Genomic DNA, 22,800 nt, shown 5'->3' with positions numbered 1-22,800 from the left:
TTCAAATCCCATAAGGATTACGTTGAAATTTTGAGGGCCCGTGTGGCTGATTCCTTAGAAAATTTTTTAACGCCATATAGATGTTACCACTCACCGATATGGTCTTTATCGCCTTGCAAATTTTGAAAATGATTGCTTAAGCTGTCTAGGAGGAGTTTGCGTATTACAAAATGCATAAGAGTCAAGATATAAGAGCTTCGCTTGCTCCGTTCAATAATATACTGTTCATCATATTAAGATATTTATAGTTACAAGATTTTTCTTATCAGATAATATTTTTAAATATTTTATTTATAACATCAGATAAGCAGACGGATACAGTAGGCCTACTTATGTTCTTTCTAAACTCCAGATATATAAACATATTCTATCATGGAAATGTTTATTATAATGACACAGCTAATCCAGTACAAAACTGGTCTTAAGCATAGAAGGAGGTAATAAGGTAATGAGGTCAGCCTTAGGGCTTTGGATCAATTCTGACTAGTTAAGGTGATTTTTTTAACTAAAGGAAAATAAATAAAAAAACTAGTTTATTTATAATAATGTTATGTTAAATAGTGTAAAACTTGAACAAATTAAATTGAACAGTGTGTGAATAAATTGTTGAATGTAATGCTTAACATTACTTTTTACTAAGTTTCTTTTTCTTCACTGGAGGCTGAGAGCTGCTGTCTGGATCTCTTTGAGAATGCTGAGTTCGGGCTTGAGACATGGCTTCTTTGTCTCCTACAACCACCGATGAATTGACTTGGGAGGTGGAGATCTCTACATCTTCCTCGTCAGAACCACCCTAAAAATAATTATGTTTACAGGTTCTTACAATCTGCTTTAATCCTTAGAAATGTCCTTTGTAGTGCCATCTGTCACAAAAATACCGATCCAGTATGATAGTTATATTCAAGCTCATAATCATAGGGATGGACGGGTCCCGAAATTTCGGGAATTTTTCGGGAAAAAAATATTTCCGATTATCGGGACGGGATTACATTTGATTCGGGAATTTTTCGGGACGGGATTTGGTCCGATCGTCGGCAATTTTGCCGCTTCGCGAGTGCCGATGACGCCGCTATTGCGAGCGATAGGTCCGCGAACGCAGGAGACGGAAGTCATTTCGACGATCGAGCCGTGACCGCGGAGTCCTACCGACGATCGCGCCGTGACCGCGGAGTCCTACCGACGATCGCGGCATGACCGCGAGTCATACCGACGATCGCGCCGTGACCGCGGAGTCCTACCGACGATCGCGCCGTGACCGCGGAGTCCTACCGACGATCGCGCCGTGACCGCGGAGTCCTACCGACGATCGCGCCGTGACCGCGGAGTCCTACCGACGATCGCGCCGTGACCGCGGAGTCTATCGACGATCACGCCGTGACCGCGGAGTCATGCCGACGATCACGCCGTGACCGCGACTCATACCGGCGATCACCCCGTGACCGCGGAGTCATACCGACGATCACGACGTGACCGTGGAGTCCTACCGACGATCGCGCCGTGACCGCGAGTCATACCGGCAATCACCCCGTGACCGCGAAGTCATACCGGCGATCACCCCGTGACCGCGGAGTCATACCGACGATCACGACGTGACCGTGGAGTCCTACCGAAGATCGCGCCGTGACCACGGAGTCATACCGACGATCGCGCCGTGACCACGGAGTCATACCGGCGATCGCCCCGTGACCGCGGAGTCATGACGACGATCACCTCGTGACCGCGGAGTCATGTCGACGATCACGCCGTGACCGCGACTCATACTGGCGATCACCCCGTGACCGCGGAGTCATACCGACGATCACGACGTGACCGTGGAGTCCTACCGACGATCGCGCCGTGACCGCGAGTCATACCGGCAATCACCCCGTGACCGCGAAGTCATACCGGCGATCACCCCGTGACCGCGGAGTCATACCGACGATCACGACGTGACCGTGGAGTCCTACCGAAGATCGCGCCGTGACCACGGAGTCATACCGACGATCGCGCCGTGACCACGGAGTCATACCGGCGATCGCCCCGTGACCGCGGAGTCATAACGACGATCACCTCGTGACCGCGGAGTCATGTCGACGATCACGCCGTGACCGCGACTCATACTGGCGATCACCCCGTGACCGCGGAGTCATACCGACGATCACGACGTGACCGTGGAGTCCTACCGACGATCGCGCCGTGACCGCGAGTCATACCGACGATCACTCCGTGACCGCGGAGTCATACCGACGATCGCACCGTGACCGCGAGTCACAAGTTTCTATAGGTACCTGTATATTGTTACCCATTCTTTGGTTTTTATAGATCAGTACCGGTACCACAAACGGTAAAAATTGATTTTGTATGTCTTTTTTTGGTAACTGCAATACTCAAGACTTTCTTTTTATGCACAGAAAAAATCCCGTCCCGTCCCTTCCCGAAAATTGGGAAGGAAATAAAAATCCCGTCCCGTCCTGTCCCGAACTAAAAATTCAATTCCGTCCATCCCTAATAATCAATGGATTGACTTAAATCAAATGTAAAGTTAAAGATGTTGGCTATCCTGCCAATTCACCTGAGGTATTATTTGTTGAATTGGCATACTGCTACATTTAATTGATTTCTTGTTTTCTTTGTCTACTGACTCTTCCAGTCTGCTGATGAGTCATTTAGTTGGTATATCATTTATGGTGTATTTTTGATATGACCCAAAACAATTTCTAAGCATGATATTTTGCTAAACAACATAAAAGTGGCCATACAATGCAGTTAGAAATAATACTCAGATCTGATTCTTGCTGGAAAAAAGTAAAATAAGTACAGCAGCCTTGGAATTACATTTGTTTAAATATCAGAAAAATACAGTGGCATTTCTTTATTATCATCTAATGAACTTTCAGGATTGAAATGAAATGAAAATCCTTCTTTATTGGGGTGAACTTAGGTCCTCATGGTCCTTTCTTACAGTTAACCTCTAAAAAACTAATAATAACAAAAAATGCAATTAATTAATCGAGGATTAATCATTTTTAAATGAAAAGTTAAATACATCTTATCTGGATTTTTGCTGTCACAACCCTATTAAAGGTTAATGTTGTACCGTATGTAGGTCAGTCATGTGATATTGGGCTGAAACTCAGACTCACTTCACATCCCAGAGATAGCAACACTAACTTGGATAGAAAACCTGGTTAGGTCTATAGTTTTTAACAAGACTCGCTTTTAATTAGTTAAAAGAAAATACAGCTCGCTTAATATAGGCTATTTCAGGTTAAGCTTTATGTTGGATTGGTGCAATGTAAATTTAGTAATAACAGTAAACCTTATGTTAATTGATTTTTTTATTGGGCCAATGATTTGATTGGGAAATCAGTTAGTCGATATCTGCAGAATTTAATATTCCGCTTAACAGCCAACACTGAAACAACCCAACAATATTCATCTTAAAAACAAAAACAACAAAAGACAACATCAGTCTGCTGTGATATTGAAGAAATTATTATTATGCAAATTCTAACCAAACTTAGTATAAGAAGCTAACTTATACTTAGAATAACTAGTACATTTTGACACAATGACTGTATAGTTCTTATACAATTCTGAAAGTGGAGAATTCCTGGCTTACCTCACGATTACGGTTTAATACTTCATGAAGCTTTTTTGTATTGATGCGGAAATCTCTAGTGGTTGTCAGTTTCATATTTGTTGTTAAAGTTTCATCCTGCAAATTAAACGAATGAACAGCTTAAAAAAATGCATGATTACTTTTCAAATTATTATTTGAAAAAATTGCAATATGTACAGTTGACTTTACGTAATATGACACTGACCGAGAGGGGAGGATGTTGGAATACCTTAAACTTTGGATTAATCAAAATACTAAAAGTTATCTTATGTTGTCTGATTTATGTACTCTTTGACTACGAGGGGACAAATCACTTTAGTGATCATTTTACAACAAAGCAATAATGTTAATTGGAGAAATTAGTAATATTCGATTCACCCTTACTCCTCTCTAGTGATGGTTGAAACAGAAACTGAAACATAAAACATTGAATTCCAAATCTTGAATCTCAAATCCTAAATATAAAACTTACTAGCCTGGTGTGGGGGGGGGGGATGTAATGGATGTAATCTATATATATAAAAGGCAAAGCCCTCACTGACTCACTGACTGACTCACTCACTCATCACTAATTCTCCCACTTCCCATTTACCGAGGAGGCTGAAATTCGGTACACCGATTCTTTGGGCATTAAATAGGACAACTAAGTAGTTTTTATTCTGATCGGGCTTTCGGGCTCCGCCCCAGTGGCTCTGGAGTTTCCCATGTTAACCTTATGATTTTTCATATTAAAAAAGGAATTAATGAATCTTAACAGCTGTTTCAATTAAACAAGTTGGTTCTGTTCTATGATGTTCAATAGCATTAAAATTACAAGGATTACCAACAGGGTGCAGCACTATTACCGGTATTTTTTTAATTGATGACAACAGCTAATTTGCAACCAAAAGGTGAGTGAGCGTAGCGAACGAACTTCGACCTGGAGGCGAGTTAGCGTAGTGAACGAGCTAACCTGAAGGCAAGTGAGCGCAGCGAACGAGCTCCAACCTAAAGGTGAGTAAGCGTAGCGAACTCACTCCAACCAGGACGTGATTGAGCCATGCGAATACTTATGAAGTTAAACGGGGCAAAGCCCGCGGGTACAGCTAGTACTATAATATACGGTAATGTTTCATATACAATAAACTTAAATAAATTGGACTTCTTTTCCTGACATATGATAGCATAAATACCAGTATGCAGTATATGACTAGTACACAGTACACTTTACAACCTAAAAACATAATTTTTTATGAACACTTATACTTAAAGAAATTAAATTCTGAACACTTAGATGGTAACATCTATATACTAGTAGTACGCTTATTCTGCGCGTAACGGGATGGGTGAACGTGAGCGCAACAATGGAAGAGTCCACCCACACCTAGCCTACTTACCGGTGTCACTGGTGAACACAATTAACCAAATCTCAGTCAACAACAATCCTAATTTCTCGTCCAAAGTCTTAACCAAAGTCATTGGTAATATACGTAATGGATTTCCGAGAGTTATCGATAGGAGGTAAATCCATCGTTCCTGTACAAAACGTATTTTGATTAAATGAGGCCTATTTCCTTATTTGTTATGAGGCCTATCATAAACAAAACTAAGCCAAACTGACATAATCTAACTTAACCTAATTGCCACAGCACGGTGTAAAGGAGTCTTCTTAAAAATATCTTATGGCTTATAATGATGTTATACAGGGAGCGGCAGAAATATCTGACGGTTTTCAAGCGAGTACAGTCCGGCAACCAAGTGGAGGAGGGTGGTGGGGAGCGGCTCATTCTCAAGGCCAAGTGATGCCATTTCAGTCGCCATAGAGCAGTGGACCGGTATACATCGCGCGCTTGTCGTTGAGGCGTATTTTAAAAATGGCAATTCTGTTGTTGATACGCAACGTAAGTTTCGTAGGCATTTTAATGTGGCTCGTGGGGAACCTATCCCATCCCGAAACACCATCAAATTGTGGGTGGATACCTTTTAGATCCACAGGATCAACTGCAAAACGTAGGCCTACAGGCCGTCCAAGGTCAGTGAGGACGCCGGAGAACGTGGAGCGAGTGCGACAAACTGTGCTAACGAGCCCGCATCGCCCGGCGCGTGGACAAGCTGCTGCTCATGGCATGTCTGAGCGCTCTATTCGACGAATTTTGCACTCAGACCTTCACTTTCACCCATATAAAACAGCAATCGTCCAAAAACTTCTGCAAAATTCGTCGCTGCTGCTGGAAGGAATAAGAACGAACATCTAAGAAATTTAAGAGAGGTTTTGAAACGAATGAAAGAAGCTGGTATAAAAGCAAAATCAAGCAAATGCAAATTTTTTTAAGAGTCAGTAACTTACTTGGGACATACAATCGACCGAAATGGAATACATCCTACTGAAGAAAAAATAAAAGCCATACGAGAGGCACGGTCAACTACTAATGTCAAGGAACTCCTATCATTTTTAGGTTCTATTAACTACTATGAAAGATTTATTCCGGGACTTCATACCATTTGTAGTGATCTCCATAAGCTGACTGGAACTAACTCTAAATGGAAATGGTCTGAACAAGAAGAGGTGACGTTTAAAAGAGTAAAGGAAATTCTATCAAGTAAAGACACAGTAGTACCATATGAAGAAATGAGACCATTGGTAATGGTCTGTGATGCATCAGAAAATGGATTGGGAAGTGTACTAATGCACAGATTCGAAAATAGACTAGAACGACCAATTGCTTTTGCAAGTCGCACACTACTGCCTGCTGAAAAACAATATTCAAATATCGACAGAGAAGCACTAGCTATTATCTTTGGACTCAGGAAATTCCATCAATATGTATATGGTCGGAAGTTCACTTTGGTAACCGACCACAAACCTCTACAACGGATATTTGGAAAAATGCGAGATCTCCCAAAAGTAGTAAATAGCCGTTTAGTGAGGTGGGGTCTCCAGTTGAATCAATACAACTATGACATAGAGTACAGAAAAGGAGAAGATAACGTGTGTGCTGATGTTCTATCAAGACTTCCGATTGAAGAAGATCAACCTGAGGAGGCTCATATTGGTTTTTTGAATGTTGATAAGGTTAACACTATCATGTCTTATGACCTTTTAAAACAAAATTCATTGACAGATAAAGCTATTAGAATGGCAAAAAACTTTATATTGAGGAATACATGGCCCTCTGTTGTTCCTGAAATGTTAAAGTCGTACAAACAGAGAAAAGATGAATTGAATGTCGAAGATGATATATTATTGTGGTTTGGAAGAATCGTAGTTCCAGAATGCATGAGAACTGATGTTCTGAAGATATTGCATGCAGGACATCCTGGTATTGCATCAATGAGGTCTGTTGCGCGACACTATGTGTGGTGGCCCAACATGGATAAAGATATCGAAGTTTATATCAAGAAGTGTACATCTTGTCAAGAGAATAGAGATAATGTGGAAGAAGTACCATTATATCCTTGGAATGTACCTGATAGAGTTTGGGAAAGGGTACACATTGATCTGGCAGGGCCAGTCAACGGATCTATGTGGTTGGTAGGTATTGATGCGTTGTCTAAGTGGGCAGAAGTGGACTGTCTTAAGACAACAAACTCTTATACAATCATTCAACGATTAAGATCTTGGTTTAGTCGATATTCATATGATGTACTTTGTGGAGGTGTTATAAAAAGAAAGCATGCCGACCAGATGAGACAAAGAATGGGAGCTGTAGAATCTGCGTAAAAAAGGAGGGGAAAAGTGTTAGATAGTTAAATCTGTAAGTGATTAATTAATCAGCTGATTTATTATTATTAAGTTTGTTAGTAAATATTCTGATGACTGATCACGCCGTGACCACGGAGTCATACCGACGATCGCGCCGTGACCGCGGAGTCATACCGACGATCGCGCCGTGACCGCGGAGTCATACCGACGATCGCGCCGTGACCGCAGAGTCATACCGACGATCACGCCGTGACCGCGGAGTCATACCGACGATCACCCCGTGACCACGGAGTCATACCGACGATCACCCCGTGACCGCAGAGTCATACCAACGATCGCGCCGTGGCTGCGAGTCACACCGACGATCACCCCGTGACAGCGGAGTCATATCGTCGATCACGCCGTGACCGCGGAGTCATACCGACGATCGCGCCGTGACCGCGGAGTCGTACCGACGATCACGCCGTGACCGCAGAGTCATACCGACGATCATGCCGTGACCGCGGAGTCATACCGACGATCGCGCCGTGACCGCGAGTCATACCGACGATCACCCCGTGACCGCGGAGTCATACCGACAATCACGCCGTGACCGCGGAGTCATACCAATTTTCGCGACGTGACCGCGGAGTCATACCGACGATCGCGCCGTGACCGTGAGTCATACCGACGATCGCGCCGTGGCCGTGAGTCATACCGACGATCATGCCGTGACCGTGAGTCATACGGCGAGTCACAAGTTTCTATGGGTACCTGAAAAATTGTTACCCATTTTTTGGTTTTATAGATCAGTGCCACAAACGGTAAAGATTGATTTCGTATGCCTTTTTTGGTAACTGCAATACTCAAGACTTTCTTTTTATGCACAGAAAAAAATCCCGTCCCGTCCCGTCCCGTCCCGAAAATCGAGAAGGAAATAAAAATCCCATCCCGTCCCGTCCCGAACTAAAAATTCAATCCCGTCCATCCCTACTATTTATATCCGGTCGTCATACGCCACGAGACATTCCGTCAGTGAATGGGAGGCCCACACAAGGGTGAAGATCGATAACGCGCTGCATTTGGAATGGAATAAATTGCACAGGTCCTCGAAAAGTACTAAATTCTCGAGTCCCGAAAAAGTCAAGTGCCCAGAATGTCTTATACACATACGGAAATTCAAGTCCTCAAAATATTGCAATAGTGTATTTTCGTATAAATACTTGAGACCCGAAAAAGTCAAGTCCTCAAAATGTCTTATACACTTACATATATATGAATTTGAACGGATGGTGTTTTTGGCCTCTAGGGACTCAAAACGAAAAATTACATCGGTCCCGGGTCCAGGTGTTGCCATGAGTACTACGGTAATAGCTTATTCCCTATATGCGAAATTCGCTAAAAACCTAATAATTCTATAGAATAACTAGTTGTACCCGCTGGCTTTGCCCCGTTTAACTAATTAATTTTCAAGATGAGCTCGTTCGCTGAGCTCACTTGTCTTGGGGTTAACTCGCCTCCAGGTTGAAGTTCGTTCGAAACGCTCACTCAGCTTTTGGTTGCAAATTAGCTGTTGTCATAAATTGTTTAATTGACACAGCTGTTAAGATTAATTAATTCCTTTTATGAAAAAGCATAAGTTTAACATGGGAAACTCCAGAGCCACTGGGGCGAAGCTCGAATGCCCTATCATAATAAAAATTACTTAGTTTTCCTATTTAATGCCCAAAGAATCGGTGTATCGAATTTCAGCCTCCTAGGTAAATGGGAAGTGGGAGAATTAGTGATGATGAGTGAGTGAGAGTGAGTGTGTCAGTGAGGGCTTTGCCTTTTATAAGTATACATAGCACATTCAACCAGCTATTAGTTAAAACAAATTATATTGGACTAAAACAAATCGATGATTACAAAAAATACTTTAAAAAATAATTTGAACATCCTACTACTGTATTTTACTATGCATATTTAATTAATCTGCCATCCTCGTACCGAATAATTAAATGTATCAATGGTCAGCATTACATAGTATAAATAAGCCAACCATAAGTATTTGAATTTTCTTCCAAATGCTGAATTTGTGTCACAAATGCTGAATGTTACAGCTGTTATGTTAAGCAAATTATATTGTACTAAAAGCTAGCTAGAAGCATTGACTTATTGGAGAAGGTTAGCATCGGCTGCTAGACTTTTTAAAAACTAAAACTTAATTTATAAAAAACTGGGACACTAATTTTAAATTATGGCTTTGAAATTCCCTAGTTCTCAAAATTGTCTTTCTTTCAACACAAAACTAATGAAAACCCATCGTCTGGTTGATTCAGAATCGTGAAAAAACCCCATTTACGTTTTAATAGTATATATGATAGTTTGGTCAGGTTTCAACCCTTCCGAGGCGTAATACATTTACACAGTTTATATGTAGACTACATTATAACTCATAAAATAGTTCTACAATTAAATGGATCTCCTTTTACAAACGTATATAATAACCAGAAATTTTCAGATCGTCCTTGCGGGTATTTTATGCCACAAATTTTGACGAAAGGCTATACCTATTTACAGTGTTGACCAAACAGTTGGCAAGAAGCATTAATAGATAAGCTATGTACCAAATATGATAATGTTAGCTCTATTCTAATTATGACAAAACACGAAGTAACTAAAAGCGAGTTTTGTTGGTGTAGTAAGCGTTGCAGGAGGTCTACTTTACACTGAATCGACGTTCACTTTTATTGCTTTTGATCTTCTGGCACTGTTGACTCAGCGAAACTGAACTTGTATTTTACCGTATTTCGTTATATTAAAACTGCTGTTGCTGTTGCATTAGGTCAAATTCCCAATAAGTCAATTTCCTTAACATAGACCACGTTTTTAGCTCGGACTGTATTATTTGACTTACTGGGACTTTTGATCTACAGACACTGCAAACATTGTAGTTTTTGACCTAGCGGCACAGGTATAAATTATTTGATCTTCCGGGACTGTTGACTTCCAGCAACATTCCCGGTTGGTGTCCTTTTAAACACACTTCACATATATTTTACATTTGTCTCTGGCACATTCTTTTTTTAAGGTTTTACACTTAAATTTGGTCATGGCGTATTTTTTACCAAGGCAGACGGTGCACCTCGCCTTTTTACTGGGAGGCTAGATCAGTGGACTCTATGGTTGAACATTTCCATCCAATTGGTTTACAGATACTAAGTTTTGTTTGCAAACTTTCAATACTATCAACATTATAAATAATAAAATTATAAAGTTATTAATACTAATCATGATAATAAAACTGAAACACTACTACGCGCACGGGGGTACACTAGACCCCCAATGAACACAGTACTGGTAACACAAGCAGGCGCATGGGGGTATGCCAGATCCAGGATGGTGATAACAGGTCAATGACTCGGTCAAGACGAACTACCCTGCGGGCAGATGATAGCATATGCTATTTTAGGAAGCTACTGTTATGCTCACCAGGGTTGCCACCATAAGTGCATCCGTGGGGGTATGTCATACGCATTTAAGGGTTAAGTGAAATGAATCTATAATACCATACCAGTGTACTGTGTGATGTTCTGTCCTGTGATGATGTAGTCAGCCAGTGTCTGCAGTACAGAGGAGGCTACTTGTCTGTGTCTCTTGACTATGTAGACCAATGAGTGTCTGCCGTGAGCCCACAATATCTCTGCCGCAGTCTCCTTGCCCTTGGCTGGCATGTTCAACAGACTCATGCACAACTGCACCAGTCCCTTCAACACCTTGTCTCTGGTACACACACTGTGGACAGAAACACATGGTTACCAAGCTGAGGACTACTTTCCACCTAACCATGGACAGCAGTACTCTCTCTTTAATGTGAAACACTGACCAATGTCAGTGGCGGATATAGAATCATTTTTTGGAGGGGGCCTGGATTAATTTAAGGAATTAAGGTTATGTTAACTAATTTAAAGTAGACACGCCATTACTTTATCTCAGTTTTGCTGCGGTAATTTTGCGCTAAATGTGACCTTTACTTTACGAAGATCACGCTGTAGGTATCATTAAATTGGTCCATTAAATTTTAAAAATATATCTATTCAAGCCAAATGAAAAAATATCTCAATTACAAACTAATAAAAGAACACTGATCACGATTTAACAGTGTGTCATTTTATCTGTAAACACTTAGAACCTAAGGAGTCAAATACACGATTGTGATTATCATATTCGGAGGAGTTAACTAACTACTGTATAAGTATTTTTTTATTGTTTTGGTGCTAACTGCAAAACGTTAAAATTTCAGTACAATGTCGTACAGGTTTAAATAACAAATAATAACAATGGCTACCACTGAACTGACTGAACTCTTCGTTACTACCCTCCTCTGTCGCCGGTAGATACGCTGGTCTCTAGCAGTTTACTGTGTCTACAGCCTGACTGATCACTTATTGCAAACGAAAAAACTGGCTATTACTGATAAAGAAGAACAAGTTTTCTTGGTGACTATGCAATGTCTATGGTTGCAAATCTGTCGTCTGTTTTGTTTAGCTCTCCCGCTCCCGTCCCGAGTCCTGCTTCGTTTCAGTTCACTTAGCTGTTTGATTAGACTTTGCTTAGCTTTGTTTACTATTATGTTCTTGGAATGTTTTTAAAAAGAAGTTCTGAATTTCTTGTGGTAAATTACATTAATCGTATTAATGATGCATCTGGTAGGAAATGAAAAAAAAGGATCGAAAGGACTTTGGTTTCTGCTGTGTGGTAAACACACTGCTGTGAACAGTTACAAGCACAATTTGACTGTCTATCTCAAAAATAGGCCATGAAACATGACCATGATAGTCATTTCGGTAATAATGGCAATGGAAAAAACTATTTTGTTGACTTTTTACTGTTATATTTTAATTTTTTTATAGTATTTTGCAAATAACTTGCTTATCTTAGGAGTAACCAGTATGGTATGGTAATTATCAGTATGGTTGGGCCTATCATCAATTTACTGTATAAATTAATAAACGTTTTCTGTGAATGTTCAGTTTGGTTTGATGTTCACCGATAAATTAATAAACCCGAAAGTTTAGTTAGGCTTAATGGACCCCTGGCCAAGAAGAATATCTCGATTCAAAAACCATTTTCCTACAGAATTATCCCTCTTTAAAAGCATACATGAGATTTGAGGTTTTTGGGAGTCCGTCCCTTTATACTATGATGTAGCAGATGACAGTCCGCAGACATCCAACCAGGAAGATTCTTCTTTTTCAGTGTCTCTTTCTCTTCTTCTTTCTTTTTCCAGGCCCGGGTAAATACCCAAAAACTGGGTATTTATAATTTTTACTCAAGTTAGAGAAGATTGAGATGTTTTTTTGCAATTATTACCATGTAAGGATAGTAAAATGATGATAAAATGTGTTAAATAAAATTTCATATGGTCACTACTACCATTTTACTTCTGGGTATAATCACCATAAATACCCAGGTCTGGGCATAAATAAAGCATAATCGGCATAAATACCCGGTCGCATAGTTGCACTGGTCCTGACTACTTATGATTTTTAATTTCTATGATAGATAGATGAATTTATTTTATTGAAAGTGAAGAAAAATAATTTGTAAAGTAATAATTATTATTTAGTGTTGTATATTAAATCATAAATAATAAATATCAATACAAAGTCACTGCAAGTTATATTCAATGCTTAATGCTTACTAAGAAAGAACCAGGGAAGCTCAATAAGAAACAGGAAATACATGTTAAAGCTCAAAGGTCAAAGGCTGAAGACCAAGAACTGGAGAGGATTCACTTTACTTCTGTATGACCTGTGAGTATAGCAAGAGTAAAATGTGCACTTGTTAGGGTTAATATTCTATATAATATTTAGAAATACAGGAAAATTTAACCTAGTAGTGGCCTATGTGTAAACAACTTGAGAAAAAAAAATAACAAAAAAAGAATTATCAAGAAAATAATTAAAATTCAATCTGTAGGATGGCAGGATTTAATAATATTTTTGTACTAGATCTTTTGTTGTTATCAATGGTATCAAAATAAAAAAAAAATAATTTCATAAACTTGTGATACTAAACATTTGAATATATAGCACAATAAATCTTTCAAAATTATATTAAGTTAGACCAAAAAAGAAGGAGATACATTTTTGAGTAGGTTTATCCAAATATATTATTGTTTCCAACTAAGCAAGCGGTAACACAGACCTGCACACAGAGAGCATTGTGTGTCTGATCCACCTTCACTCCAATCAGAAATCTCTCAGAAGACATCTAGTAAATTAGTAATCAACTTAGTTAATGAACCATACAGGGATTTGAAGTTGTACACTTCATTAACAAAAGGAGATGTTCCTCAGAGCAACCAGGGTTGAGAGTATTCCTAAGAAGAAATTGGATAAACATGATATAAAAAAGATCATCTGAGAACTTCAATAGGAAGAAAATGAAGAGATAAAAAACTAAATGATCTGACTGAGGATAAGTTGCGGCAAAGGAATAACATAAGGCTTTAGCAATCCGGAGGAAAACATTTATTTAGTAGAAATATACCTAGTATATATCTTATATACCTAGTATTAAGTATCTTTGTAATGGCATTAATATAACAGGGTAAGGTACCATCATAGTAATGATGTCAATTCACATTCAGGAGGTCTGGATATCAAACTTTAGTAAATCGAAACATAATTAACAATAGTCATCTTACAGATGTTATAAATAAAACATATGGACTAATTTCTTGATACATAACACAAACCAACCACTCTAAGGAAAATTTGTATGGTTTCTTTCTTCATTTAGGCAAATGCAGGAATGGTTCCCTCATGTGCCGTACCACGCCAGGCAGAATGGAAGAAAAACCCAAATAGGTGACTATTATAAACACATTTGCCTATCCTAGTTTTACTGCTCTCTATTTTATGACTACGAAAAAAGTAGACAGGCAGAGTTAAAGACAGGACTTAAAACATTTGTACTTTAAGTATTAATATCTCACCACACATAACAAATTTAAAAACACTATGTTCTAATATACAGGGTGTAAAACAATATTCTATATTTTCCTGTGAACAAAAATTGTTACTGAATAGTTCTGATTTTTTAATTTATCTATTTCTACATAGCACGATTCACATTTTTGTGACACTCTGTATAACAAGATCACATGACTCTACTATATAACTGTGGAAAGATTGGCTTTGCATAAACATTCTTACTTGCTTTGTATCAACAGGAGAAGCACATTTTCAAAATTGGTTTGAGTTGGCACATTTTGGCGCAACCAAGCAGAATCCTTGCGTCGCTCCTCTTCCTGCGTACTACGCAGGATAACAGTCTTGAGTATGTCTGTTACCTGTTTAATTCCATTATTTTATTATGATATGTAAAAATGTATAGATAACACAACCTTATTAACAGTTTTTGCAGATAATACAAGTACAAAATGGATTGGGTCAAGTAAAAAAATTAATTTTAATCTAGATTTGGTATTCCTTTTCTCATCTTAATCCTTAACAGTGATACAATTCCAAAGTTCCACATGATTGACTCCTAATCCTGACATAATTACATGAATATGTAACTTAAATGAATATGTACTTTAAACCTAGAAATGTGTTTTAAACAACACTAAAATTCAACTCCTGACACAAACATAAATATGAATTTTAGATCAATTAACACATTTAGTGGTCAATATGATTTTTGTTTGTTTAATTAATATTGATATGAAACTATTTTTTATGTTGTTCTAGTAGCAGTATTTATGATAGGGTACATATAATTGCAGTTCAGAATATAATCTACTTGTTTCATCATTATTAGGCCGCGTTCATGTCGGAGCTGCGATTAGTGATACTAGCTGCGATCCTAGCAATGCGTAGATAATAACGACGTGCTTTGTAATAGGCCTGTTTACGTCGGAGCTGCGCAGTTAATCGCTCTTGGGTCCCGACCATCGATGAGAGCAGCGATAATAGCTCAGTCCATTTTCTCAGCTAGTATCGAGGTTTCCAACATTGATGTTGATAATTTAATATCACAAGTTTTTATGAGACCAGCATTGTGGGACAAGTGTGATAAAAATCACCACAATAGATTTGTGTTAGACAAGCTGTGGAATGAAGTTGCTGAAGAATTGAAAACAAAACGTAAGTAAAATTTGTTATATTTACATGTTTACAACACTACAATGGATTTTTACATAAGTACATTTTAAACAGGTTTCGTATTTTTTTTTTTTTGCTCTGCTATCTGGCCTGCCTGTAGGTCTACGTCGTGTGACAGGTATTGGTTGCAAGTGTTTGAGTTTATTTAGGTTATGATCAATTCCCTCTCTGTCTATTATGACATTATGCAATAAGCAAATACACTTAACAATGTGGTCAACCAACTCGACTGAAGTTTGAATTGTTGTTCCTAGTACTCTCCACTTTGCGTTGATAATCCCAAACGCACATTCGACAGTTCGTCGTGCCCTTGACAATCTTGAATTAAAGTAAGCTTCGTCAGCCTGTAAGTCGTCTCTGCTAAAAGGTTTTAACAAATTTGGTAGGAGTGGACAGGCATCATCTCCAACCATGACATGTGGGACGGTAATATGAGAATTTGGCAGAGTCGTTTGGAATTTGAAGTCCTCCGGTTGATAGTTGTAGGAACAAACTTGATGATCTAAATGTTCCGTCGTCACTCTGTTTCCCGTATCCACCAACATCAATGGTGATGAATTTATAATTGGCATCCACAAGTCCTTGTAAAACGATAGAAAAATACTTTTTATAATTGAAAAACATAGAACCAGAGTGTGTAGGACAATTTATCCGGATATGTTTACCATTAATACTACCCAAACAGTTTGGGAAATTCCAAAGGTTATAGTAGTCATCAGAAATTCTTTTGAAATCTTCTTCATCAGGAATTTTCATGTGTAGTGGTTGAAGTAATTCCCATTAACAACTTCGTCAACAATTTTTGATACGGTTGACGCTCCCATTCGAAAGGAAAATGCCAAGCTTTTAAACGACTGTCCAGTAGATAAATATCTGAAAAAATATCATTATGTTAATTTTTTTTTCAGAAACTGCAGTCAAAGGCAAGTAGAAAATTTTACGTGACAAGTTTAGAACTGTCTTGGTATCTATTCCAAAGCCGAAGTCTGGTGATGCTCAGGACTGTGTGGACTACACTGGGGAATGGAAATATTACAAAAGTCTCCTATTTTTAAAAGACCAGTTTACCCCTAGACAATCGAGTGGAAACTTTGGCGTGACAACTCCTGTACCTTCGCTTGAAGAGTCGGCTGGAGAAGATAATGATTGTGAAGAAGATTTTGGTGAGTCTTCAGAACTGTTTTGTGCACCATCTACGGAAAATTCTGTTAGTAGTAATGCATCTCAATCATTACAAGCAAAAACTTCTATGTTACAAAAGCAGAAACAAAAAGAAATTATTGGTGAGAAACTGATACAAGTAGAAAGGGAGAAATTAAAGTATCTACAAAACAAAAAGCCAAAAAACGAGGAGGACGATGAAGATCTACATTTTTTTTAAAGCTTACTGCCCCACATCAAAACACTGCCTCCATTGGAAAAACTGGAATACCGGATGAAGGTAATGACAATAACACAAGATTTCATTAGATCTGCAACCTCCACTGAGAACAACTTCAGCCAGTCAAGTGTACAAAGTTTTTTTATGAAACTGTTACCTATAATATAGATGCCAATGAAGATGAAAACCAATTATATGCTTTGCAACCTTTGGGTTGATTTCTAAAGAAATGTTTATGTTCCATGATAACAATAAACCTACTTACCTTAATGTTAGCATTAATCGTTCCTCTGCCATTATAGGTCTAGTGTGATAACTATTCCAGTCCTTCTGGATGTTATCGGAAATTTTCGTCAATATCTAGTCGAAAGTTTCTATTTTCATCCTCATGTAGTCATAAAATTTTCTGGGATCTTGTCTTAAATCTTTATACAAATGATGGTACTCCCCAAATACATTCCTCTCCACGTTGATAGGATGTGCACAATATTCACGTTTATTGCATCCTAGTAAATAATCCTTTACTGCATTTGAAGCAAAAATTCAATCTTCTTCAGAATCACTCATCATGAACTCGTTTTTTAATACAACAAGAAATCACGAATCAATCTTTCAGCACGAGTCGCGGCTCAGACATGAACAGCCGATAACAGCAGAGCGCTACTCTCTACTAGCATCGCTGCTCTCCTCGTTGCTACGATCGCTAATTGCAGCTCCGACATGAACGCAGCCTTAGTGGTGATCTGTTTAGTGATGGTCAAAACCAGGAATTTTACTTTAGGGCTTAGTTGCTATTAATACCCAGGTCCTGGGTATTTATAAGATTCTCTTGTTTTCTTGGTGTTAAATAAATTTACCTTAGTTCAAATTACAAACAGTTTTAAAGTAATAATTATTAATTAAGGAGAGGGGGGATTGATCAACTATAAACTTTAAATTTATACAAGAGGAAATGTAAAAAAAGTCTGTAGGATTAACAATTCAATAATTATTAAAAAATAATTTTTGTTTAAGATCTCTTTTTATATAACAAAAGCTTTAAAATTATAATTAAAGGGAACTAAAAAAAGTTGCTGTGCTGCTGTGATAGGCTTGCTATTTCTTACATACTCATCATAGACCAAAATAAGGTGTGTTTACTGTTTACTGTTAACTGTCCAATGATTAATCATGGCTAAGAAAATAGAATAATACTGTATATAGCAATAAACGACACATTTCCTCCCTTGGGAAATTAACTGTCCTGTGTACATACTATCTATTTGAGTAAACATACGTTCATCCTATATTAAACAAATCTTAAACCAACCTGAAGTTCATAAGCAGCAATGGTGGACAAAGAGACAAGAATAGCAAGCATGAAGGGATCCAAAACAAGCTCTGGACAGTTGACACAATTCTTGGCAAACTTAAGCAGATCTGTGACACAACCCCGAGACAGCTTGGCCGCCTCCTCTATGTGGTAGAGTACCATGTTCTCACAGTCACCCATCTCTCTGCTGTCACACTCCACTGTAAACAAGTCAGGATAGATATAAGCTCTGGACTGTTGACACGATTCTAAGTCTATGACACAACCCCGAGACAGCTTGTCCGCCTTCTCTATGAGGTAGAGTACCATGCTCTCACAGTCACCCATCTCTCTGCTGTCACACTCCACTGTAAACAAGTCAGGATAGATATAAGCTCTGGACTGACGTTACAATTCTAGGTCTATGACACAACCTCAGACAGCTTGGCCGCCTCCTCTATGTGGTACCATGCTCTCACAGTCACCCATCTCTCTGCTGTCACACTCCACTGTGAACAAGTCAGGATAGATATAAGCTCTGGACTGTTGACACGATTTTAAGTCTATGACACAACCCCGAGACAGCTTGTCCGCCTTCTCTATGAGGTAGAGTACCATGCTCTCACAGTCACCCATCTCTCTGCTGTCACACTCCACTGTAAACAAGTCAGGATAGATATAAGCTCTGGACTGTTGACACAATTCTAGGTCTATGACCCAACCCCAGACAGCTTGGCCGCGTCCTCTATCTGGTAGAGTACCATGCTCTCACAGTCACTCATGTCTCTGCTGTCACACTCCACTGTAAACAAGTCAGGATATATATAAGCTCTGGACTATTGATACAATTCTAGGTCTATGACACTACCCCGAGACAGCTTGGCCGCGTCCTCTATGTGGTAGAGTACCGTGCTCTCACAGTCACCCATCTCTCTGCTGTCACACTCCACTGTAAACAAGTCAGGATAGATATAAGCTCTGGACTGTTGACACAATTTTAGGTCTATGACACTACCCCGAGACAGCTTGGCCGCCTCCTCTATGTGGTAGAGTACCGTGCTCTCACAGTCACCCATCTCTCTGCTGTCACACTCCACTGTAAACAAGTCAGGATAGATATAAGCTCTGGACTGTTGACACAATTTTAGGTCTATGACACTACCCCGAGACAGCTTGGCCGCCTCCTCTATGTGGTAGAGTACCGTGCTCTCACAGTCACCCATCTCTCTGCTGTCACACTCCACTGTAAAAAAGTCAGGATAGATATAAGCTCTGGACTGTTGACACAATTCTAGGTCTATGACACAACCCCGAGACAGCTTGCCCGCCATCTCTATGAGGTAGAGTACCGTGCTCTCACGGTCACCCATCTCTCTGCTGTCACACTCCACTGTAAACAAGTCAGGATAGATATAAGCTCTGGACTGACGCTACAATTCTAGGTCTATGACACAACCTCAGACAGCTTGGCCGCCTCCTCTATGAGGTAGAGTACCATGCTCTCACAGTCACCCATCTTTCTGCTGTCAGACTCCATTGTAATCAAGCCAGGATATATATAAGCTCTGGACTGTTGATACAATTCTAATTCTAGGTCTGTGACACAACCCCAATCCTCTATGCAGTAGAGTACCGTGCTTTCACAGTCACCCAACTCTCTGCCGTCACACTCCACTGTAAACAAGTCAGAATAGATATAAGCTCTGTACTGTTGAGTTGATACAATTCTAGGCCTATGACACAACCCCGAGACAGCTTGTCCGCCTTCTCTATGAGGTAGAGTACCATGCTCTCACGGTCACCCATCTCTCTGCTGTCACACTCCACTGTAAACAAGTCAGGATAGATATAAGCTCTGGACTGACGCTACAATTCTAGGTCTATGACACAACCTCAGACAGCTTGGTCGCCTCCTCTATGTGGTAGAGTACCATGCTCTCACAGTCACCCATCTCTCTGCTGTCAGACTCCATTGTAATCAAGCCAGGATATATATAAGCTCTGGACTGTTGATACAATTCTAATTCTAGGTCTGTGACACAACCCCAATCCTCTATGCAGTAGAGTACCGTGCTCTCACAGTCACCCAACTCTCTGCCGTCACACTCCACTGTAAACAAGTCAGAATAGATATAAGCTCTGTACTGTTGAGTTGATACAATTCTAGGCCTATGACACAACCCCGAGACAGCTTGTCCGCCTTCTCTATGAGCACAGAAAACGTACTACTATAACCCAGAATGCCAACCGCATGGTAAAAAGCATTAAGCGGTTTGAGAGAGCTTTGCCTGTCAATCCGTAGGCAGCGCCACCAGCGTTGCTATGCTATTGCAGGGGGGCCGAGCTGAAACTATGGAAGGTGGTGTCAGGTACAAACCAGACAGCCAATCAGAAGCAGTATATAGAATGTATAGAGTATGAGCGCATAAATGGCCAATGGGATCCTGTCTTTCAGGTTGAGTAGGATGTGTCGTTATAGCTCCCGGCAAGACGCGAATAGCTTAAATTTAACCATGCAGAGTGCATTTTTTGGACAAACCCCCAGCTGAGGTGAGGAATATTGATAATATTTCCAAATTTAAAAATAAACTGAAACATTTGATAACTGATAAAACACTTTATGGATTCGATGAATTGTAGGTTAGTTTGATTTAGTTTTAAGCCTAGTGATGCCATTCAATGTATGCAACTGTATACCATATGAATAAAGAATAAAGATATTTTTTCATTTCATTTCATTCATTTCAAAATAATTATAATATTCCATCAAATATCAAAGGTAATAAGGAATAGATAGCCAAATAAGTAGAACAGCTTACAAAAAATAATTGCATTTAAACTTATACCGGTAACCTAAAAAAAACCTATTGTAACTTACTTCAACAATATTATTAATCAACCAGAAGTGCAGGGCCTACCTTTAACTAACTGGATGTGAAATCAATTTAATAACGTATACAGTTTTAGTATTTTACTTAAATAAACAAACGAACAGTACTCCTACATCACTATTCGTTAATCACTAAACAACAACACCAAACCAAAATAACATTTTGAGGTTAGCTCAGTTGTTTTCTATAGATGGTTTGAGTTATGACAAACAGGTGCGCCAACATCAGTTCTACCCATCATAACGGTAGCTTGTCATACAGAATATCCAGATTGTGGTGGCTGCCCTGATTTTACAGTGCACGCGCAACTATGGACTCTGCCCCAAAGCGCCCATACTAAAGCATTGGAATGACGTCATGACACCCATTCCAATGGTAAAATTAAAACAAAGTGGTGTTGGTATTATTCCTGAGAATAAATTTTTCAGATATCGATATCGAGAATAGACAAATTTTGGTATCAACATCGACACATCACTAGTATAAACACACATAATGCCTATCTTTTAAGTACTTACTTATGCTGGAAATGCTATCCGGGTCTTCAGCAGGAACTTTCTTCTTGTTGTATATTTTTGAATTGAAATAATGGCGCAATGAAAGGACCACAGTTACTCCATGTTGATTCTTACACAAAATCAAAAGTTGATGAACCTATAAAACAGTATTGTTGTGAAGACAGTATTGTTGTCAAGTTTATATCTATAATATGACCTACTTCAGATTGAATAATTGAGTTTTAGTCTGTTAAAGCTTAAAACTCTTCTAACACAAAAATGTAAATGCATAGGAATGATGGCTTGTTGACAACAGCATTTTCGTTTTCATGAATGTGTAAGACTAAATCTCAGATGAGGGCAATCAAATTAAAAGTAAATAGATTGGAACAGAACCCCATTTTAGTTTAGAAAAATACCATTTCCATAAGCTATTTTGGTTATTCAGGGTGAAAATGTAACCCAAATGACGTAAAGCGTCACTGTTTACAGAAACAAAGAAACTCATAAGCTGGCAGGGGCTGCCTGCTTATGAGCTTCTTTTTTCTGTAATGCTTAATTCTGCTTGAACTTTTCTGGGACAATTGCTCTAACCCTCCACATTAGGCAGCCCTCATAATATGGATATCTTGTTCTTCCTTGACTCATACGGTTTTAACTCCAGATTGTTTGTCTTGTTTGGCCATCCACTTAATACATACTCTTTGACCCGACTAAGAGTGACATCATTCGATGTCTCTTCACTGATTTCTTTAGCCGTAAGTGGTAAACAATCTGTGGTAGAGCAAAGTCTGTTTGTCTGTCTGTCTGTAATATATCTCAAAATCCAGCGGAAGAATTTTGACTTAAGTTTGGAATTAGGGACTTAAAGCTTTAAAAACGTGATTGACGACAGCCACTTCCTCAGGAAAATTTGTATTTCGCTACACAACAATGTCAGTTAAACAAAATAACAAGTAATAATTTAAATTTATTTTTGTTAAAAAAGAAAAACAACCGATTTCAAATGCTGAGAAAGAATGAAATAATTTTAATAAAGTAAACTTTTGTAATATTCAAGCTCACATATTTCAAGTCGGGCACGGCTCTATGATGATTTTGACACAAAATACTTAAATAGGATGTCCACATTGCAGGCAATTATCTATAACTATCTTAATCTTCATGTTCTTTTTCTCAGAATTATGCTTTGGGCGTTACTTTATCATTGTAACCCATCATCAGCAGATATCTTCATTGTTTTTATTTTATTTAATTTTTAGGGATTTTAGGGGACTTTTGAGTTATCCGACCCAGGTCCGGTCCCATTAGATTCGGTTAAG

The 22,800-nt window shown here is 39.1% G+C and overlaps 2 protein-coding genes across 2 annotated transcripts in view; both read right to left on the bottom strand.

The window, feature by feature from the left end:
* Positions 1–485: 485 nt before the first annotated feature.
* On the bottom strand, positions 486–18,305 carry LOC128982781 (uncharacterized). The gene is made up of 5 exons (XM_054401749.1): positions 18,109–18,305; positions 14,468–14,604; positions 10,819–11,039; positions 3,602–3,697; positions 486–793 (listed from the first exon to the last, which is right to left on the bottom strand). The coding sequence occupies exons 1-4, from the start codon at positions 18,289–18,291 to the stop codon at positions 3,693–3,695; spliced, it is 546 nt and encodes a 181-aa protein (XP_054257724.1). The 5' UTR covers positions 18,292–18,305; the 3' UTR covers positions 486–793; positions 3,602–3,692.
* Positions 18,306–18,525: 220 nt separating this feature from the next.
* The window catches only part of LOC128998689 (Fanconi anemia group I protein), a 41,618-nt gene continuing 37,343 nt past the window's right edge, over positions 18,526–22,800 (bottom strand). The window contains exons 6-8 of the mRNA XM_054424931.1: positions 21,500–21,635; positions 18,959–19,333; positions 18,526–18,746 (exon numbers count right to left, since the gene is read on the bottom strand). Of these exons, the coding sequence (XP_054280906.1) occupies positions 18,526–18,746; positions 18,959–19,333; positions 21,500–21,635 (732 nt within the window). The remainder of the gene's footprint in view (positions 18,747–18,958; positions 19,334–21,499; positions 21,636–22,800) is intronic.

The sequence above is a fragment of the Macrosteles quadrilineatus genome, unplaced genomic scaffold, assembly GCF_028750875.1.
Source record: "Macrosteles quadrilineatus isolate MER2022 unplaced genomic scaffold, UCM_ALF_1.0 Scaffold_1__1_contigs__length_201487025, whole genome shotgun sequence".
Lineage (NCBI taxonomy): Eukaryota > Metazoa > Arthropoda > Insecta > Hemiptera > Cicadellidae > Macrosteles > Macrosteles quadrilineatus.
The sequence above is the reverse complement of the archived record's forward strand: the minus strand, read 5'-3'. Positions and strand labels throughout refer to the sequence as shown.